The following is a 19964-nucleotide window of genomic DNA, read 5'->3' on the forward strand; positions in this document are numbered from 1 at the left end:
TGGGCCAGCAACATTTTGGAAGGAAGGAGCAGGCTGCTGTTGTTGTTGCTGAGGGCTGGACCATCTAAGGTTAGGGTGATTCCTCCATCCAGGGTTGTATCTGTTGCTGGAGAGGTCATAATTGTTCTGCTGTGGTTGATTTTGCTGTTGAGGTTGAGGAGGTCTATTGTAAATATTTGCAGCATAAGCTTCAGGCTGCTCAATTGCTCCAGGTTGCTGCATGGAAGGGCAAAGGTCTGTATGGTGGTCAGCAGAGGAGCACAAACCACAAACCCTTGCAACAGGTACAAATTTCTGATTCAAGGCCAGCTGGGTTACCAAGTTAACCAATGCATCCAATTTGCCTTCAAGCTTCTTAGTTTCAGATGATGCAGATGGGTTTGTAGCTACCTCATGCACTCCTCTAATGACTATGGCATCATTTCTGGCGCTAAACTGCTGGGAGTTGGAAGCCATCTTCTCAATTAAATTTCTGGCTTCAGCAGGAGTCATGTCTCCAAGGGCTCCACCACTGGCAGCATCTATCATACTTCTCTCCATATTACTGAGTCCTTCATAAAAATATTGGAGAAGAAGCTGTTCTGAAATCTGATGGTGGGGGCAACTGGCACATAGTTTCTTAAATCTCTCCCAGTACTCATACAGGCTCTCTCCACTGAGTTGTCTAATACTTGAGATATCCTTCCTGATGGCTGTGGTCCTGGAAGCAGGGAAAGTTTTTTCTAAGAATACTCTCTTAAGGTCATCCCAGCTCGTGATGGACCTTGGAGCAAGGTAATACAGCCAGTCCTTTGCCACTCCCTCTAATGAATGAGGAAAAGCCTTCAGAAATATGTGATCCTCTTGGACATCTGGGGGTTTCATGGTTGAGTAGACAATGTGAAATTCTTTCAAATGTTTGTGCGGGTCTTCACCTGCAAGGCCATGAAACTTTGGAAGCAAATGAATCAGTCCAGTTTTAAGAACATATGGGACATCCTCATCAGGGTATTGGATGCACAAGCTTTCGTAGGTGAAATCAGGTGCAGCCATTTCCCTTAGAGTCCTCTCACGGGGTGAAGGTTGTGCCATGTTCTCAGAATGTGCAAAATCAGAATGCTCAGAATCAGAATGCTCAAAATCACCAATAACAGAATGCACAGATTCACCAGTAATGGAATGCTCAGAATGATCAAAAGGTATAAAATGATGCCTAACTAATCTATGAAATGTCCTATCTATCTCAGGATCAAAGGGTTGTAAGTCAGATGGATTACCTCTAGTCATACACTACATTCAGCATGCACACAACTAGTTGCCTTATCATGTAAATAAAGGTGTAGGTTTGAACTACAGCTACCCTCAAATGATATCCAAATGACTTGAAATTTTGTGAGCAACCTTATAAAATGATGAGAAGATAGCACAAAAAATTTCAGACCAAAATTCAAAGTCGAACTATGAAAGCTAAAAATGGTAAGTTAAGAAAAATAAGTGAATAAAACTTGAAAAATAAAAAACTTTTGACAGAATCGCTTTTTTTGGACGATGGAGACCTCAGCCAGCCTTAGGCCGTAGGAAATTTTTTTCTACCCCAAATGCATATATAATAATTGCGATTTTGATAACCGGAGCAAAAGTTATGGCCGTTTGAAGTTTTGACAAACACAGAATTTGCTAGTTTTTTGGAACTTTCAAATCTGACCAAACTAAAGGCTCTAGCTATTTTTCCCACAAAATATGGATTAAAAGAAGTTACCACAAAAAAATTCAGCCAAAAATAACAACCCTAGCTACTAAAACAAAAAATCTCAAATAATTCAGCATGGGTGGTCGCTAAAATCCATCTCTAATTGATTTCTACTACTACTCTGTTTTTGCCGCAAGCACAATCTTCACAGCAAAACACCCAAGACTGAAACAGGGGAAACGCTTAATGGAAAAACTGAAACAGAACACACCTTAAACAAAATACCAGGACACTAAACAACACTAACACACATACTAACACAATACTAACAATTTAAACATAAAACACGAAAGGATTAAACACACAACACTAGCTAGCTATTATGAACCTTTGGACACTGCTCCCCGGCAACGGCGCCAAATTTGATCGAGGCCGTACCCGAATCAAATAAACATGAAAATGCAGTAACTAGGAAGTGATCCTAGGTCGTTTCCCAACGAGCAGTGACAAACCAAATGTTCATAATATACTTGCAGTAACAGTAACGATTGGGGGAGGGGTTTGTTTGTTTTGTGATTAAAGAACAGAACAAGTAAACTGGAATACGAAATTACTAATATTAAAAATGGGTTGTTTCCTTTGATTCAGAAGCCATTCTCTTATCCTGGGTTATGGAGAATTCGTCCCTAACAGTCAACCACTTAATCCAACCCTATTTCAATTTACTAAGCGAAAATCAACTTAGGGTTGTCAATACGTGATTAGGCACCACATACACCAGTTAGCCCTTTGTCCATTAAGCATGAACACAAGTTAGGCTCAGAGGCAATTAATCGAACACGAAGCGTGCACAGAAACGTAGATGAAACAAAAACGTAAATGAGAGTAGAAGAAGAAAAAAAAATGAAATTGTAATTAGAAACAGAAAACGTAAAATTGCATTACGTGAACAGTAGCATTAAGCAGAAAAACGAAAATCCTAAAACAAAAGCTCTGAATAATGAATAGCATAACAGAATGCCTTGCACGAATCCCAAGGCTGCTATTTAAAAAGAGTCACTCAAAGTCACTGGGCCCTATTCCAATACTCTGGCCCAAAACGAAATAAACACTGAACAACATAAAATAAAATTGCGAAATTTCCTAATTGGAAATTAACTAAGGTAAGCGCTGCTTTATTTGCCCTCTTCAAGTCCATAACCAAAATTCGGATTAAGCCCAATGTTTCATTAATTCCTGAAATTAGATTAAAAACATCAAATTAGCTAAATGAGCCCAAATAATAAAACTGCCTGATTAATTGACAATTAAGACCAATCAGAAATTAAAATGGTGCAAAAAGGGTTTAGAAAATAGAAGAAAATGATTGCACATCAATAGGACATCCGAGTATAAAGTTATTGTCGTTTGAAATTTCTCAGAGCTTCTGTTCTTAATTTTGAGCGTGTCGTTATATTACGGGACTCAATCGGACATCCGTGTATAAAGTTATTGTCATTCGAAAATGCACAAAGCTTCTATTCTCAATTTTGAGCGTGTCGTTATATTACGGGAGTCAATCGGACATCTGAGTCAAAAGTTATTGTCGGTTGAATTTTCTACGAACTTCCATTTTCAATTTGGAGTCTCTAAATATATTAGGGGACTCAATCGGACATCCGAGTAAAACGTTATTGTCGTTTAAATTTGCTACGAACTTCCATTTTGAATTTCAAGTGCCTCGATATTTTATGGGACTCAATCGGACATCCTGTAAATATTATTGTCATTTGAATTTGCTACGAACTTCCGTTTTCAATTTGGAGCATCTCAATATATTACGGGACTCGATCGGACATCCCAGTAAAAAGTTATTGTCGTTAGAATTTTCTCTGAGCTTCTGTTTTACATTACCATCATCATGATATATTACAGGTCAAAATCATACATCCGAGTTAAAATTTATTGCGGTATAAATTTGCTACGAGTTTCCGTTTTCAATTTTGAGCGTCTTGATATATTACCGGACTCAATCGGACATCTGAGTTAGAAGTTATTGTCGTTATAATTTGCTACGAGCTTTTGTTTTCAATTTGGAGCAACTCAATATATTACAGGACTCAGTCGGACATCCGAGTAAAAAGTTATTATCGTTTGAATTTGATACGAGCATCCGTTTAATTTGGAGCATCTCTATATATTATGGGACTCAATCGGATATCTGGCTAAAAAGTTATTGTCGTTTGAATTTGGTACGAGCTTCCATTTTCAATTTGGAGCATCTCAATATATTATGGGACTCAATCGGACATCTGAGTAAAAATTTATTGTCGTTTGAATTTACTCAGAGATTCTGTTTTATATTACCAGCGTCTTGATATGTTACGGGACTCAATCGGACATCCGAGTTAAAATTTATTGCGGTATGCATTTGCTACGAGCTTCCATTTTCAATTTCGAGCGTCTCGATATATTACCGGACTCGATCGGACATCCTTGTAAAATGTTATTGTCGTTTGAAGTTAATTGCAGCTTACGTTTTCAATTTGGAGCGTCTCAATATATTACGGGACTCTATCGGACATCCGAGTAAAAAGTTATTGTCATTTGAATTGTCTACGAATTTTTGTTTTCAATTTGGAGCATCTTGATATATTAGGGGACTCAATCGGATATCCGTGTATAAAGTAATTGTTGTTTGAATTTGCTGCGAGCTTCCATTATCAATTTGGAGCATCACGATATATTACAGGAATCAATAGGACATCCGAGTATAAAGTTATTGTCGATTGAAAATTCTTAGAGCTTCTGATCTCAATTTTGAGCGTGTCAATATATCACGGGACTCAATCGGACAACCGAGTAAAAAGTTATTGTCGTTTGAATTTGCAACGAACTTCCGTTTTCAATTTGGAGTCTTTGAATATATTACGAGACACAATCGGACATCCGAGTAAATAGTTATTGTCGCTTGAATTTGCCTCGAACCTCCATTTTCAATTTCGAGTGCTTCGATATATTACGGGACTCAATCGGACATTCGAGTAAAAAGTTATTATCGTTTGAATTTGCTACGAGCATCCGTTTTCAATTTGGAGCATCTCTATATATTATGGGACTCAATCGGACATTCGAGTAAAATGTTATTGTCGTTTGAATTTGGTACGAGCTTCCGTTTTCAATTTGGAGCAACTCGATATATTACGGGACTCTGTCGAACATCCAAGTAAAAAGTTGTAATCGTTTGACTTTGCTATGAGCTTCCGTTTTCAATTTGGAGCGTCTCGATATATTACGGCACTCAATCGAAAATCCGAGTATAAAGTTATTGTCGTTTGAAATTGCTCAGAGCTTCTGTTCTCAATTTCGAGCATCTCGATATATTAGGGGACTCAATCGGACATCCTAGTTAAAAGTTATTGCGGTATGCATTTGCTACGCGCTTCTGTTTTCAATTTCAAGCGGACATCCGAGTAAAAATTTATTGTCGTTCGAATTTGCTAGGAGCTTGCATTTTCAATTTGGAGCGTCTCGATATTTTACGGGACTCTATCAGACTTCCGAGTAAAAAGTTATTGTCATTAAATTGTCTACGAGCTTTCGTTTTCTATTTTGAACATCTCAATATAATACGGGACTCAATCGAACATCCGTGTATAAAGTTATTGTCGTTTGAATTTGCTACGAGCTTCCATTTTCAATTTGGAGCATCTCGATATATTACGGGACACAATAGAACATCCGAGTATAAAATCATTGTGGTTTGAAATTGCTCGGAGCTTGTGTTCTCAATTTTGAGTGTCTCGATATATGAAGGTACTCAATCGGACATCCATGTAAAAATTATTGCCGTTTGAATTTGCTACGAAGTTTCATTTTCAATTTGGAGCATCTCGATATATTACGGGACTCAATCGGATATCCGAGTAAAACGTCATTGTCCTTAGAATTTGCTACGAAATTCCATTTTCAATTTGGAGCATCTCGATATATTACGGGGCTCAATAGGACATCCGAGTATAAAGTTATTGTCGTTTGAAATTTCTCAGAGCTTCTGTTCTCAATTTTGAGTGTGTCGATATATTACGGGACTCAATCGAACATCCGTGTAAAAAGTTATTGTCGTTTGAATTTGCTCAAAGCTTCTGCCTGACATTACAAAAGTCTTGATATAGTACGGGACACAATCGGACATCTGAGTTAAAATTTATTGTGGTATGCATTTTCCATGAGCTACCGTTTTATATTTGGAGCGTCTCAACATATTACGGGACTCTATCGGACATCCGAGTAAAAAGTTATTGTCATTTAAATTTTCTACGAGCTTCCATTTTCAATTTGCAGCGTCTCGATATATTACGGGACTCAATCGGACTTCCGAGTAAAAAGTTATTGTCGATTGAAATTGGTCAGAGCTTCTGTTCTCAATTTTGAGCGTCTCGATATATGATGGTACTCAATCGGACATCCGAGTAAAAATTATTGTCGTTTGAATTCGATAGGAGGTTCCATTTTCAATTTATAGCGTCTCAATATATTACGGAACTCTATCGGACATCCGAGTAAAAAGTTATTGTCATTTGAATTGTCTTCGAGCTTCCATTTTCAATTTTGAGTGTCTCGATATATTACGACACTCAATCGGACATCCGTGTATAATTTTATTGTCGTTAGAATTTGCTACGAGCTTCCATTTTAAATTTGGAGCAACTCGATATATTACGGGACTCAATAGGACTCCGAGTATAAAGTTATTGTCGTTTGAAATTGCTCAGAGCTTCTGTTATCAATTTTGAGCGTGTCGTTATATTACGAGACTCAATCGGACATTCGAGTATAAATTTATTGTCGTTAGAAATTGCTCAGAGCTTTTGTTCTCAATTTTGAGCATCTTGATATATTACGTGACTCAATCGTACATTCGAGTTAAAAGTTATTTCGGTATGCATTTCCTATGAGCTTCCGTTTTGAATTTCGAGCGTCTCGACATATTACCGAACTCAATCAAACATCCGAGTAAAAAGTTATTGTTGTTTGAATTTTATAGTAGCTTCCGTTTTCAATTTGGAGGTCTCAATATATTATGGGACTTTGTCGGACATCCGAGTAAAAAGTTATTGTCGTTTCAACTGTCTACGAGCTTCCGTTTTCAATTTGGATCGTCTCGATATATTACAAAACTCAATCGGACATCCGTGTGTAAAGTTATTGTCGTTTGAATTTGCTACGAGCTTCCATTTTCAATTTGGAGCATATCAATATATTACACGACTCAATAGGACATCCGAGTATAAAGTTATTGTCGATTGAAATTTCTCAGAGCTTCTGTTCTTAATTTTGAGCGTGGCGTTATATTACGGGACTCAATCGGACATCTGAGTCAAAAGTTATTGTCGGTTGAATTTTCTACGAACTTCCATTTTCAATTTGGAGTCTCTAAATATATTAGGGGACTCAATCGGACATCCGAGTAAAACGTTATTGTCGTTTAAATTTGCTACGAACTTCCATTTTGAATTTCGAGTGCCTCGTTATTTTATGGGACTCAATCGGACATCCTGTAAAAATTATTGTCATTTGAATTTGCTACGAACTTCCGTTTTCAATTTGGAGCATCTCAATATATTACGAGACTCAATCGGACATCCCAGTAAAAAGTTATTGTCGTTAGAATTTGCTCTGAGCTTCTGTTTTACATTACCATCATCTTGATATATTATAGGTCAAAATCATACATCCGAGTTAAATGTTATTGTCGTTTGAATTGTCTACGAGCTTCCGTTTTCAATTTGGAGCGTCTCGATATATTACGGGACTCAATCGAACATCCTTGTATAAAGTTATTGTCGTTTGAATTTGCTACGAGCTTCCATTTTCAATTTGGAGTATCTCGATATAGTACGCGACTCAATAGAACATCTGAGTATAAAGTTATTGTCATTTTAAATTGCTCAGAGCTTGTGTTCTCAATTTTGAGCGTCTCGATATATGACAATACTCAATCGGACATCCTGTAAAAATTATTATTGTTTGAATTTGCTACGAGCTTCTGTTTTCAATTTGGAGGGTCTCGATATATTACGGGACTCAATCGGACATCCGTGTATAAAGTTATTGTCATTTGAAATTTCTCAGAGCTTCTGTTCTCAATTTCGAGCATCTCGATATATTAGGGGACTCAATAGGACATCTGAGTATAAAGTTATTGTCGTTGGAAATTGCTACAAGCTTCCGTTTTCAATTTGGAGCATCTCGTTATATTACAGGACTCAATCGGACATCCGAGTTTAAAGTTATTGTCGTTTGAAATTGCTCAGAGCTTCTGTTCTCAATTTCGAGCGTCTCGATATATTATAGGACTCAATGAGACATCCGATTTTAAAGTTATTGTCGTTTGAATTTGCTACGAGCTTCCATTTCAAATTTCGAGTGTCTTGATATATTACAGGACTCAATCGGACATCCGAGTAAAAAGGTATTGCCGTTTGCATTTACAATGAGCATTCATAATCAATTTCGACCGACTCGATATATTACGGGAGTCAATCGGACATCCGAGTAAAAAGTTATTGTCGTTAAAATTTGCTTAGAGCTTCTGTTTTACATTACCAGCGTCTTGATATATTACGGGACTCAATCGGATATCCGAGTTAAAATTTATTGAGGTATGCATTTGCTACGAGCTTCTGTTTTCAATTTTGAGTGTCTTGATATATTACCGAACTCAATTGGACATCCGAGTAAAAAGTTATTGTTGTTAGAATTTGCTCAGTGCTTCTGTTTTCCATTACCAGCGTCTTGATATATTACGCGACTCAATCGAACATCCGAATTAAAAGTTATTGCGGTATGCATTTGCTACGAGCTTCCGTTTTAAATTTCGAGCGTCTCGATATATTACTAGACTCAATCGGACATCCGACTAAAAAGTTATTATAATTTTAATTTGATACGAGCTTCCATTTTCAATTTGGAGCGTCTCGATATATTACAGGACTCTGCCGGACATCCGAGTAAAAAGTTATTGTCGTTTGAATTTTCTACGAGCTTCTGTTTTCAATTTGGAGTGTCTCGATATATTACCGGACTCAATCGGACATCCGTGTATAAAGTTATTGTCGTTTGAATTTGCTACGAGCTTCCATTTTCATTTTGGAGCATCTCGATATATTACGGGACTCAATAGGACATCAGAGTATTAAGTTATTGTCGTTTGAAATTGCTACGAGCTTCCGTTGTCAATTTGGAGCGTCTTGATATATTACCGGACTCAATCAGACATCCGAGTAAAAAGTTATTGTCGCTAGAATTTGCTCAGTGCTTCTATTTTCCATTACCAGCGTCTTGATATATTACGGGAATCAATCGGACATCCGAGTTAAAGTTATTGCGGTATGCATTTGCTACGAGCTTTCGTTTTAAATTTCGAGTATCTCGATTTATTACCGGACTCAATCGGACATCTAAGCAAAAAGATATTGTCGTTAGAATTTGCACAGTGCTTCTGTTTTCCATTACCAGTGTCTTGATATATTACGGGACTCAATCAGACATCCGAGTTAAATGTTATTGCGGTATGCATTTGCTACAAGCTTCCGTTTTAAATTTCGAGCATCTCGATATATTATCGGACTCAATCGGACATCTGAGTAAAAGGATATTGTCGTTAGAATTTGCTCAGTGCTTCTGTTTTCCATTACCAGTGTCTTGATATATTACGAGACTCAATCGGACATCCGACTTAGATGTTATTGCGGTATGCATTTGCTACGAGCACCCGTTTTCAATTTTGAGCATCTTGATATATTACTGGACTCGATCGGACATCTGAGTAAAAAGTTATTGTCGTTAGAATTTGCTATGAGTGTCCGTTTTCAATTTGGAGCACCTCGATATATTACGGGACTCAATAGGACATTTGAGTATAAAGTTATTGTCGTTTAAATTGCTCAGAGCTTCTGTTCTCAATTTCGAGAATCTCGATATATTATGAAACTCAATCGGACATCCGAGTTAAAAGTTATTGCGGTATGCATTTGCTACGAGCTTCCATTTTCAATTTGGAGCGTCTCGATATATTACGAGACTCAATCGGACATCCGTGTATAAAGTTATTGTCGTTTGAATTTCCTACGAGCATCCATTTTCAATTTGGAGCATGTCTATATATTACGGGACTCAATAGGACATCCGAGTGTAATGTTATTGTCGTTTGAAATTGCACCGAGCTTCTGTTCTCAATTTTGTGCGTGTCGATATATTACAGGACTCAATCGGACATCCGAGTAAAAAGTTATTGTCATTTGAATTTGCTACGAACTTCCGTTTTCAATTTGGAGTCTCTCAATATATTGCGGGACTCAATCGGACATCCGACTAAAAAGTTAATATCGTTTGAATTTTCTATGAACTTCCATTTTCAATTTTGAGTGCCTCGATATATTACGGGACTCAATCGGACATACAAGTAAAAATTTATTGTCGTTTGAATTTTCTACGAGCATCCATTTTCAATTTGGAGCATCTCGATATATTACGGGACACAATCGAACATCCGAATAAAAAGGAATTTTCATTTGAATTTGCTTCGAACTTCCATTTTCCATTTCGAGTGCCTCGATATATTACGGGACTCAATCGGACATCCATGTAAAAAGTTATTGTCGTTAGAATTTGCGACGAGCAACCATTTTCAATTTGAACCATCTCGATATATTATGGGACTCAATCGGACATCCGAGTAAAAAGTTATAGTCGTTTGAATTTTGTACAAGCTTCCGTTTTCAATTAGGACCATCTCGATATAATACGGGGCTCTAACAGACATCCGAGTAAAAATTTATTGTCGTTCGAATTTGCTACGAGTTTCCGTTTTCAATTTGGAGCGTCTCGATATAGTACAATAGTCAATCGGACATCCTTGTATGAAGTGATTGTCGTTTCAATTTGCTACACGCTTCCATTTTCAATTTGGAGCATCTCGATATATTATGGGAGTCAATAGGACATCCGAGTATAAAGTTATTGTCGTTTGAAATTGGACAGAGCTTTTGTTCTCAATTTTGAGCGTCTCGATATATGACGGTACTAAATCGGACATCCGAGAAAAAATTATTGTCGTTTTAATTTGCTACGAACATCCGTTTTCAATTTGGAGCATCTCGATATATTACGGGACTCAATAGAATATCCAAGTATAAAGTTATTGTCGTTTTAAATAGCTCAGAGCTTGTGTTCTCAATTTCGAGTGTCTCGATATATGACGGTACTCAATCGTAAATCCAAGTAAAAATTACTGTCGTTTCAATTTGCTACGAGCATCCATTTTCAATTTGGATCATCTCTATATATTACGGGACTCAATAGGACATCCGAGTATAAAGTTATTGTCGTTTGAAATTGCATTGAGCTTCTGTTCTCAATTTTGAGTGTGTCGATATATTACGGGACTCAATCGGACATACGAGTAAAAAGTTATTATCGTTTGAATTTGCTACTAGCTTCCGTTTTCAATTTGAAGCATCTCGATATATTACAGGACACAATCGGACATCCGAGTAAAAAGGTATTGTCGTTTGAATTTGCTACGAACTTCCGTTTTCAATTTCAAGTGCCTCGATATATTGCGGGACTCAATCGGACATCCAAGTAAAAAGTTATTGTTACTTGAATTTGCTACGAGCTACCGTTTTCAATTTAGAGCATCTCGATATATTACGGGACTCAATCGGACATCTGAGTTAAAGGTTATTGTCGTTTGAATTTTGTACATGCTTCCATTTTCAATTTGGACCAGCTCGATATATTACAGGGCTCAATCGGACATCCTGGTAAAAAGTTATTGTCGTTTCAATTTGCTACAAGTTTCCATTTTCAATTTAGAGCATCTCGATATATTACGGGACTCTATAAGACATCCGAGTATAAAGTTATTGTCGTTTGAAATTGCTCAGAGCTTGTGTTATCAATTTTGGGCGTCTCGATATATGACGGTACTCAATCGAACATCTGAGAAAAAATTATTGTTGTTTTAATTTTCTACGAACTTCCATTTTCAATTTGGAGCATCTCAATATATTACAGGACTCAATCGGACATCAAAGTAAAAAGTTATTGTCGTCTGAATTTGGTACGAGCTTCTATTTTTAATTTCGAGTGTCTCGAAATATTACGGGGCTCAATCGGACATCCATGTACAAAGTTATTGTCGTTTGAAGTTGCTACGAGCATCCATTTTCAATTTGGAGCATCTCTATATATTACGAGACTCAATAGGACATCCGAGTATAAAGTTATTGTCATTTGAATTTGCTATGAACTTCCGTTTTCAATTTCGAGTGTCTCGATAACGGGACTCAATCGCACATCCAAGTAAAAAGTTATTGTCGTTTGAATTTGCTACGAGCTACCGTTTTGAATTTGGAGCATCTCGATATATTACGGGACTCAATCGGACATCCGAGTGAAAAGTTATTGTAATTTGAATTTTGTACAAGCTTGCGTTTTCAATTAGGAGCATCTCGATATATTACGGGACTCAATAGAACATCCGAGTATAAAGTTATTGTTGTTTTAAATTGCTCAGAGCTTGTGTTCTCAATTTTGAGCATCTCGATATATGACGGTACTTAATCGGACATCCGACTAAAAAGTTATTGTCGTTTGAATTTTCTATGAGTTTCCGTTTTCAATTTGGAGCATCTCGATATATTATGGCACACAATCGGACATTCGAGTAAAAAGGTATTGTCGCTTGAATTTGCTACGAACTTCCGTTTTCGATTTCGAGTGCCTCGATATATTACGGGACTCAATCGGACATCCAGGTAAAAAGTTATTGTCGTTTGAATTTGCTATGAGCTACCGTTTTCAATTTGGAGCATCTCGATATATTACGGGACTCAATCGGACATCTGAGTGAAAAGTTATAGTCTTTTGAATTTTGTACAAGCTTCCGTTTTCAATTTGGACCATGTCGATATATTATGGGGCTCAATCAGACATCCGAGTAAAAAGTTATTGTCGTTCGAATTTGCTACGAGTTTCCATTTTCAATTTGGAGCGTCTCGATATATTACGACACTCAATCGGACATCCTTGTATAAAGTTATTGTCGTTTGAATTTGCTACAAGCTTCCATTTTCAATTAGGAGCATCTCGATATATTATGGGACTCAATAGAACATCCGAGAATAAAGTTATTGTTGTTTTAAATTGCTCAGAGCTTGTGTTCTCAATTTTTGAGCACCTCGATATATGACGGTACTCAATCGGACATCCGACTAAAAAGTTATTGTCGTTTGAATTTGCTACGAGTTTCCGTTTTCAATTTGGAGCGTCTCGATATATTACGGGACTCAATCGGACATCCATGTAGAAAGTTATTGTCATTTGAATTTGCTACGAGCATCCATTTTAAATTTGGAGCATCTCTATATATTACGGGACTCAATAGGAAATCCGAGTATAAAGTTATTGTGGTTAGAAATTGAACAGAGCTTCAGTTCTCAATTTTGAGCGTGTCGAAATATTACGGGACTCAATCGAACATACGAGTAAAAAGTTATTGTCATTTCAATTTGCTACAAGCTTCCATTTTCAATTTGGAGCATCTCGATATATTACGAGACACAATCGGACATCCGTGGAAAAAGGTATTGTCATTTGAATTTGCTATGAGCTTCCGTTTTCAATTTCGAGCATCTCGATATATTACGGGACTCAATCGGACATCAGAGTAAAATGTTATTCTCGTTTGAATTTGGTCTGAGCTTCCGTTTCAATTTGGAGCATCTCGATATATTACGTGACTATGTCGGACATCCGAGTAAAAAGTTATTGTCGTTTGAATTTTCTACGAGCTTCTGTTTTTAATTTGGAGCATCTCGATATATTACGGGACTCAATCGAACATCCTTGTATAAAGTTATTGTCGTTTGAATTTGCTACGAGCGTCCATTTTCAATTGGGAGCATCTCGATATATTACGGGACTCAATAGAACATCTGAGTATAAAGTTATTGTCGTTTGAATTGTCTACGAGCTTCCGTTTTTAATTTGGAGCGTCTCGATATATTAGGAGACTCAATTGGGCATCCTTGTATAAAGTTATTGTCGTTTGAATTTGCTACAAGCTTCGATTTTAAATTTGGAGCATCTCGATATATTATGGGACTCAATAGAACATACGAGTATAAAGTCATTGTCGTTTTAAATTGCTCAGAGCTTGTGTTCTCAATTTTGAGCGTCTGATATATGACAGTACTCAATCGGACATCCGAGTAAAAATTATTGTCGTTTGAATTTGCTACGAACTTTTGTTTTCAATTTGGAGCATCTCAATATATTACGGGACTCAATCGGACATCCGAGTAAAAAGTTATTGGCGTTAGAATTTGCTCAGGGCTTCTGTTTTACATTACCAACGTCTTGATATATTACGGGACTCAATCAGACATCTGTGTATAAAGTTATTGTCGTTTGAATTTGCTACGAGCTTCCATTTTCAATTTGGAGCATCTCGATATATTACGGGACTCAATAGGACATCAGAGTATAAAGTTATTGTCGTTTGAAATTGCTCAGAGCTTCTGTTCTCAATTTTGAGAGTGTCGATATATAACGGGACTCAATCGGACATCCGAGTAAAAAGTTATTGTCGTTTGAATTTGATATGAGCTTCCGTTTTCAATTTGGAGCGTCTCGATATATTTTGGGACTCAGTCGGACATCCGAGTAAAATGTTATTGTCGTTTGAATTGTATTCGAGCTTCGGTTTTCAATTTGTATCGTCTCGATATATTACGGGACTCAATTGGACATCCGTGTATAAAGTTATTGTCGTTTGAATTTGCTACGAGCTTCCATTTTCAATTTGGAGTATCTCGATATATTACGGGACTCAATAGGACATCCGAGTATAAAGTTATTGTCGTTTGAAATTGCTCAGAGCTTCTGTTCTCAATTTTGAGAGTGTCGATATATAACGGGACTCAATCGGACATCCGAGTAAAAAGTTATTGTCGTTTGAATTTGATATGAGCTTCCGTTTTCAATTTGGAGCGTCTCGATATATTTTGGGACTCAGTCGGACATCCGAGTAAAATGTTATTGTCGTTTGAATTGTATTCGAGCTTCGGTTTTCAATTTGTATCGTCTCGATATATTACGGGACTCAATTGGACATCCGTGTATAAAGTTATTGTCGTTTGAATTTTCTACGAGCTTCCATTTTCAATTTGGAGTATCTCGATATATTACTCCGATGTCCGATGGAGTACCGTCATATATCGAGACGCTCAAAATTGAGAACACAAGCTCTGAGCAATTTCAAACGACAATATATTTGTACTCGGATGTTCTATTGAGTCCCGTAATATATCGAGATGCTCCAAGTTGAAAATGGAAGCTCGTAGCAAATTCAAACGCCAATAACTTTAGACAAGGATGTTCGATTGAGTCTCGTAATATATCGTGACGCTCCAAATTGAAAACGGAAATGGGTCATCCTCTTGAGCCTCACGTATGTGATTTATGAATTCATTGGTGATCTGAAACGCTCCCACAAATAAGCTTTTAGGTTGCATCTCAATTGCTAGATTTAGATCTCAAAATTCCTCTATCAACCTCTGTTCCAGAATCATCATGGTCGCAACATATAAGGACTTCCGGCTCAGCGCATCGGCTACTACATTAGCCTTTCCTGGATGGTAGGAAAGACCAAAATCATAATCCTTGAGGAACTTCATCCATCTTCGTTGCCTCATATTGAGTTCCTTCTGATCGAACAAGTATTTGAGGCTCTTGTGATCGCTGAAAACTTCAAAATGAGTACCATATAAATAGTGCCTCCTAATCTTTAAGGCAAAGACCACAGCTGCTAGTTCCAAATCATGGGTCAGATAGTTAACTTCATGAGGACGCAATTGGCATGAAGCATAAGCCACTACCCTTCCCTCCTGCATCAATACGCACCCTAAGCCTTGTCTGCTCGCATCGCAATACACTTCAAATGGTCTCTTAGGGTCGGGCAAAATTAACATTGGAGCTGTTGTCAATCGCCTCTTCAACTCTTGGAAGCTTTGATCACATTTTTCATTCTAGGCAAACTTCTCATTCTTACGAGTCAGTTTAGTTAGTGGTAGTGCCAATTTAGAAAATCCCTCAATGAATTTTCTATAATAGCCGGCCAACCTCAACAAACTTCGAACTTCTGTTGGAGTTGTTGGTTGTTGCCACTCCATAACCGACTCCACTTTAATCGGATCCACCACAACCCCGTCTTTAGAAATCACGTGCCCCAAGAACTACACTTTCTCTAACCAAAATTCACATTTCGACAATTTGGCGAACAATTTCCTATCCCTCAAGATATGCTACACAATTCTCAAGTGCTTTTCATGCTCCTCCTTATTCCTTGAATTCACTAGGATATCATCAATGAACACAACCACGAACTGATCTAAGTAATCATGGAATATACGGTTCATATAGTCCATGAAGATAGCCGGAGCATTAGTCACTCCAAATGGCATGAATAAATACTCATAATGCCCATACCGAGTTCGAAACGCAGTCTTTGGAATATCTTCCTTCTTAACTTGGACTTGATGATACCCCGATCGCAAATCTATCTTCAAAAATACCGTCGCTCCCCTCAATTGATCAATCAAATCATCTATCCTCGGTAGGGGATATTTGTTCTTGATAGTGACTTTGTTCAGCTGCCGATAGTCTACGCACATCCTCATACTTCCATCCTTCTTCTTAACCAATAAGACCGGCGCTCCCCACGGTGATACGCTTGGGCGAACAAATTGTTTACTCAAAAGATCTTGCACCTGTGCCTTCACCTCTGCTAGCTCTACTGGAGACATCCTATAGGGCGTGATCGACACTGGATTCGCCCCAGGCACCAAGTCAATAATTAATTGCACTTCTCTCTCAGGTGGTAACTCACAAATGTCATCAGGAAAGACCACTGGAAATTCTGACACCACTGGTATACTGCTAACTTCAGAGACCTCTCCCACATTCATGGAGAACAACACCATGTAGGTTCGAACATCCCCCACTCCATCATTGGCAGCATTCTCTTTCAATGGTTCATTTGGAATTTCATTTCCACCAAATACTAGCATCTTCTCTTTGCAGTTTAGAAAGATATGGTTAGTAGATAACCAGTCCATTCCCAAGATCACATCTAGATGAGCTAAAGGTAGACAAATCAAATCCGCAATAAAAGATCGACCCTCAACAGTTATAGGACACTTCAAACACACCCGAGAGGTGGTTACAGGCTCGTTAGTCAGAGTAGACACCATAATATCATATGGTAACTCCGTCGTACATAACCCCAAGCTCTCCACACATGCATGAGATATGAACGAATATGTGGCACCCGAATCATAGAGTACATCTAGCAGTTTATCAGCAATCAAACACTTACCCTATATCAAATCGTCGGAGGCAGCAACTTCTGATCCACTCATAGCAAATACCAGGGAGGGTACCTTTGGTCTTCCACCACTAGTGTTGTTGTTGTTGCTAACATTGCCACTCCTTGTGGGATTAGTAGATCCACAATTGACTGTGTTAGAATTGGCAGTTACCGTCGGTCTCCCAGTCATTCTACACTCCCGAGGATAATGGCCTACCTTGCCACAAATATAGCAGCGATTCTCCTGTGTCTGCTGGAGTTGTGGGCAATTTCTCCTAAGATGCGGTCCTCCGCACTGAAAGCACTGTACCCCAGTTCCCTTTGACTGGCTCATGTTGGATGTAGCCATAGGTTGTTTCGCCTTATTGCTAGAATATGGCTTCATCCTCTTATTACTGTTTCCTCTAAAAGGGTGACTTCGTTGTGGTCCTCCAAAGCCTCTAGCTTGCCTCTCTTTCATCTTGTCCTCAAATATTCGGTACTTCGTCACCAGTTGATTGAAATCGGTAATATGCATGTAGCTAACTGCCTGCTGAATCTCCAGTCGAATCCCATTCTCAAACTGAGCACATAAGTCTTCTTCGTTCCGAGCATCTTGGTATTGAGGCCAGTACTGTAGAAGTTCATTAAATTAGGCCGTGTATTCTCCAACGAACATGTTTCCCTGCTTTAAATCCAGAAATTCCCTCGCCTTTCGCTTCCTGAGATCTCATGGAAAATAATTGTCTAGGAATTTGTCCTTGAAGGCATTCCAAGGAATCACGCCTCCAGGTGCTGCTAATGTAGGTTTCACGAACTTCCACCAGTTCTCGGCTTCTCCTTGGAGCATGAACGTCGCATAAGGGACCTTATGCTCCTCGAGGCAACCCATCGCCTCAAACATCTTCTCAGTCTCAGCTAACCACAACCAAGCACCTTCTGGATCATAGTCCACACTGAACTTCGGCGGATGGTTCGTACGGAAAGCCATGAGTCCCCGATACTCTGCCGGTTCCACATCACGTTCCTGCACTAGAGTTTCTAGCACAGCTGTGATGCGGTCTAGGACATCACGGTTCTGATCCCTACCACATCCTGCCATACCTAACCTGTAGGGAAGCTATTAATATCCAAGAAATTCTACTGAGAGAGTGTACCATATAGGCTATGAAAGTTACAACAATATCTCTCTCTCTCTCTCTCTCTCTCTCTCTCTCTATATATATATATATATATATATATATATATATATATATATATATATATATATATATATATATATATATATATATATATATATACAACAAATCAATTGCACTTTCCTGCTTAAGACAAGAAGGTAGAATTACACACAATTTGTGACTTAATGTCACTCCCCGAAACCTATTTCCAAGTTTCAGAGATACACAACATTCACACAGTAAGACCATGGACAGGTTCATTAGAATGCAACTTTTGCTCTGATACCACCAATTGTGGCGTCCCTAAATAATGTCTGGTTTAATAATAATAAATTAAATAGCAGTAACCATGGGAAATATTTTTTTCTTTTTCTCTCTCTCTTTTTTTCGCACTGTTATTTATTTCACGATAATTAAATTCAGAAGGAAAATTATCACTATAGAGTCCTAAATGGCTAGTTCACAACTCTATTCGGATTCATTTCTTTCTAATCACTCATAACCTCTAAACTATTTTGCTCATTCAAAAATATACCAGCCATCATTTTGTAGACAAAGGATCAAGCTGAATGTTTTGATGATGCCAAAGTTTCACATGCGTCTCAAAGTTTTATTCAAGACAAAGAAATTAAAGATATTCAAGATGGATGATCAAGACAGTCTCTAGAGTCTTAGAAAGGGTATATTAAAAAGGAAGGGAATTCCAATTTAATTAGCAAAAGGTTTGGCCAAGAAATTTAAGTTAAAAAGTTTTTTTCAACAAATTTACTCTCTGGTAATCGATTACCAGAGGATGTAATCGATTACCAGTGGCCAAAACTGATTTACAACAGCTATTAAAATTTGAATTCAAAATTTGCACTGCGTAATCGATTACACACATACTGTAATCGATTACCAGAGGAGTTTTTCAGAAAACATTCTCAACAGTCACATCTTTTTATCTGTTTCTTAAATGGCCATCAAAGACTTATATATATGTGACTTGAGACACGAATTTGAATAAGACTTTTGAAGAACAAAAAGGTCTTATCCTCTTAACAAGCAAAATTGTTTTATCCTCTTAAAAATTCCTTGGCCAAAACACTTGTGATTCAATAAGGAATTATTTGAGTGCTCAAATTGTTCAATCTATCTCTTTCAAGAGAGATTTCTTCTTCTCTTCTTCTTTATTCTGAAAAGGGATTAAGAGACCGAGGGTCTCTTGTTGTGAAAGAATTCTAAACACAAAGGAAGGATTGTCCTTGTGCATTTAGAACTTGTAAAAGGAATTTACAAGATAGTGGAACTCTCAAGCGGGTTGCTTGGGGACTGGACGTAGGCACAAGGGTGTGGCCGAACCAGTATAAATCTGAGTTTGCACTTTCTCTTCTCTTAAACTCCTTTATTTATTATTGTTTTATATTCATATTCATATTGTTCTATTTGAATCAATATTTAAGAAATTCATTATTAAGGGAATTTATAACTTGAATAGAAAGTTAAATAGAATTTTTAATTGGGGAAATAATTTGTAATATCTTAATTCAACCCCCCCTTCTTAAGATATCTGAGGCCACTTGTCCAACACATTTTAGGTCGTCACGTGAGGAATAATAAGATGCGGTCAGTAAACTCTTTTCAAATAAAGTTTGTTAACATTTCCTTTTCAAATAACAAGATAAAACATAATTATATTTATCATCTAAAACTGTCCAAAATATGGGAGTTTGCAAAA

At 37.6% G+C, this 19964-nt stretch overlaps 1 protein-coding gene and 1 non-coding gene across 2 annotated transcripts; one reads left to right on the forward strand and one right to left on the reverse strand.

The window, feature by feature from the left end:
• The first annotated feature begins 586 nt into the window (after positions 1 to 586).
• Positions 587 to 693, forward strand: LOC114377692. The gene has a single exon (XR_003659131.1). It is a non-coding gene; the product is annotated as a small nucleolar RNA R71 (small nucleolar RNA).
• A 16404-nt stretch (positions 694 to 17097) lies between these two features.
• Positions 17098 to 18168, reverse strand: LOC114373113. Its single transcript, XM_028330653.1, has 2 exons — positions 17851 to 18168; positions 17098 to 17700 (listed from the first exon to the last, which is right to left on the reverse strand). Exons 1-2 carry the CDS (start codon positions 18166 to 18168, stop codon positions 17098 to 17100), a joined length of 921 nt encoding a protein of 306 aa, XP_028186454.1.
• Positions 18169 to 19964: the final 1796 nt, after the last annotated feature.

Source organism: Glycine soja, chromosome 11 (assembly GCF_004193775.1).
Source record: "Glycine soja cultivar W05 chromosome 11, ASM419377v2, whole genome shotgun sequence".
NCBI classification, from domain to species: Eukaryota; Viridiplantae; Streptophyta; class Magnoliopsida; order Fabales; family Fabaceae; genus Glycine; species Glycine soja.

Coding starts and splice junctions, on each gene's coding strand:
- LOC114373113 (XM_028330653.1), bottom strand. CDS start 18,168: ATGGCAGGATGTGGTAGGGATCAGAACCGTGATGTCCTAGACCGCATC. Junction 17,701..17,850: donor CATTAGCAGCACCTGGAGGC/GTGATTCCTTGG, acceptor GAACTTCTACAG/TACTGGCCTCAATACCAAGA.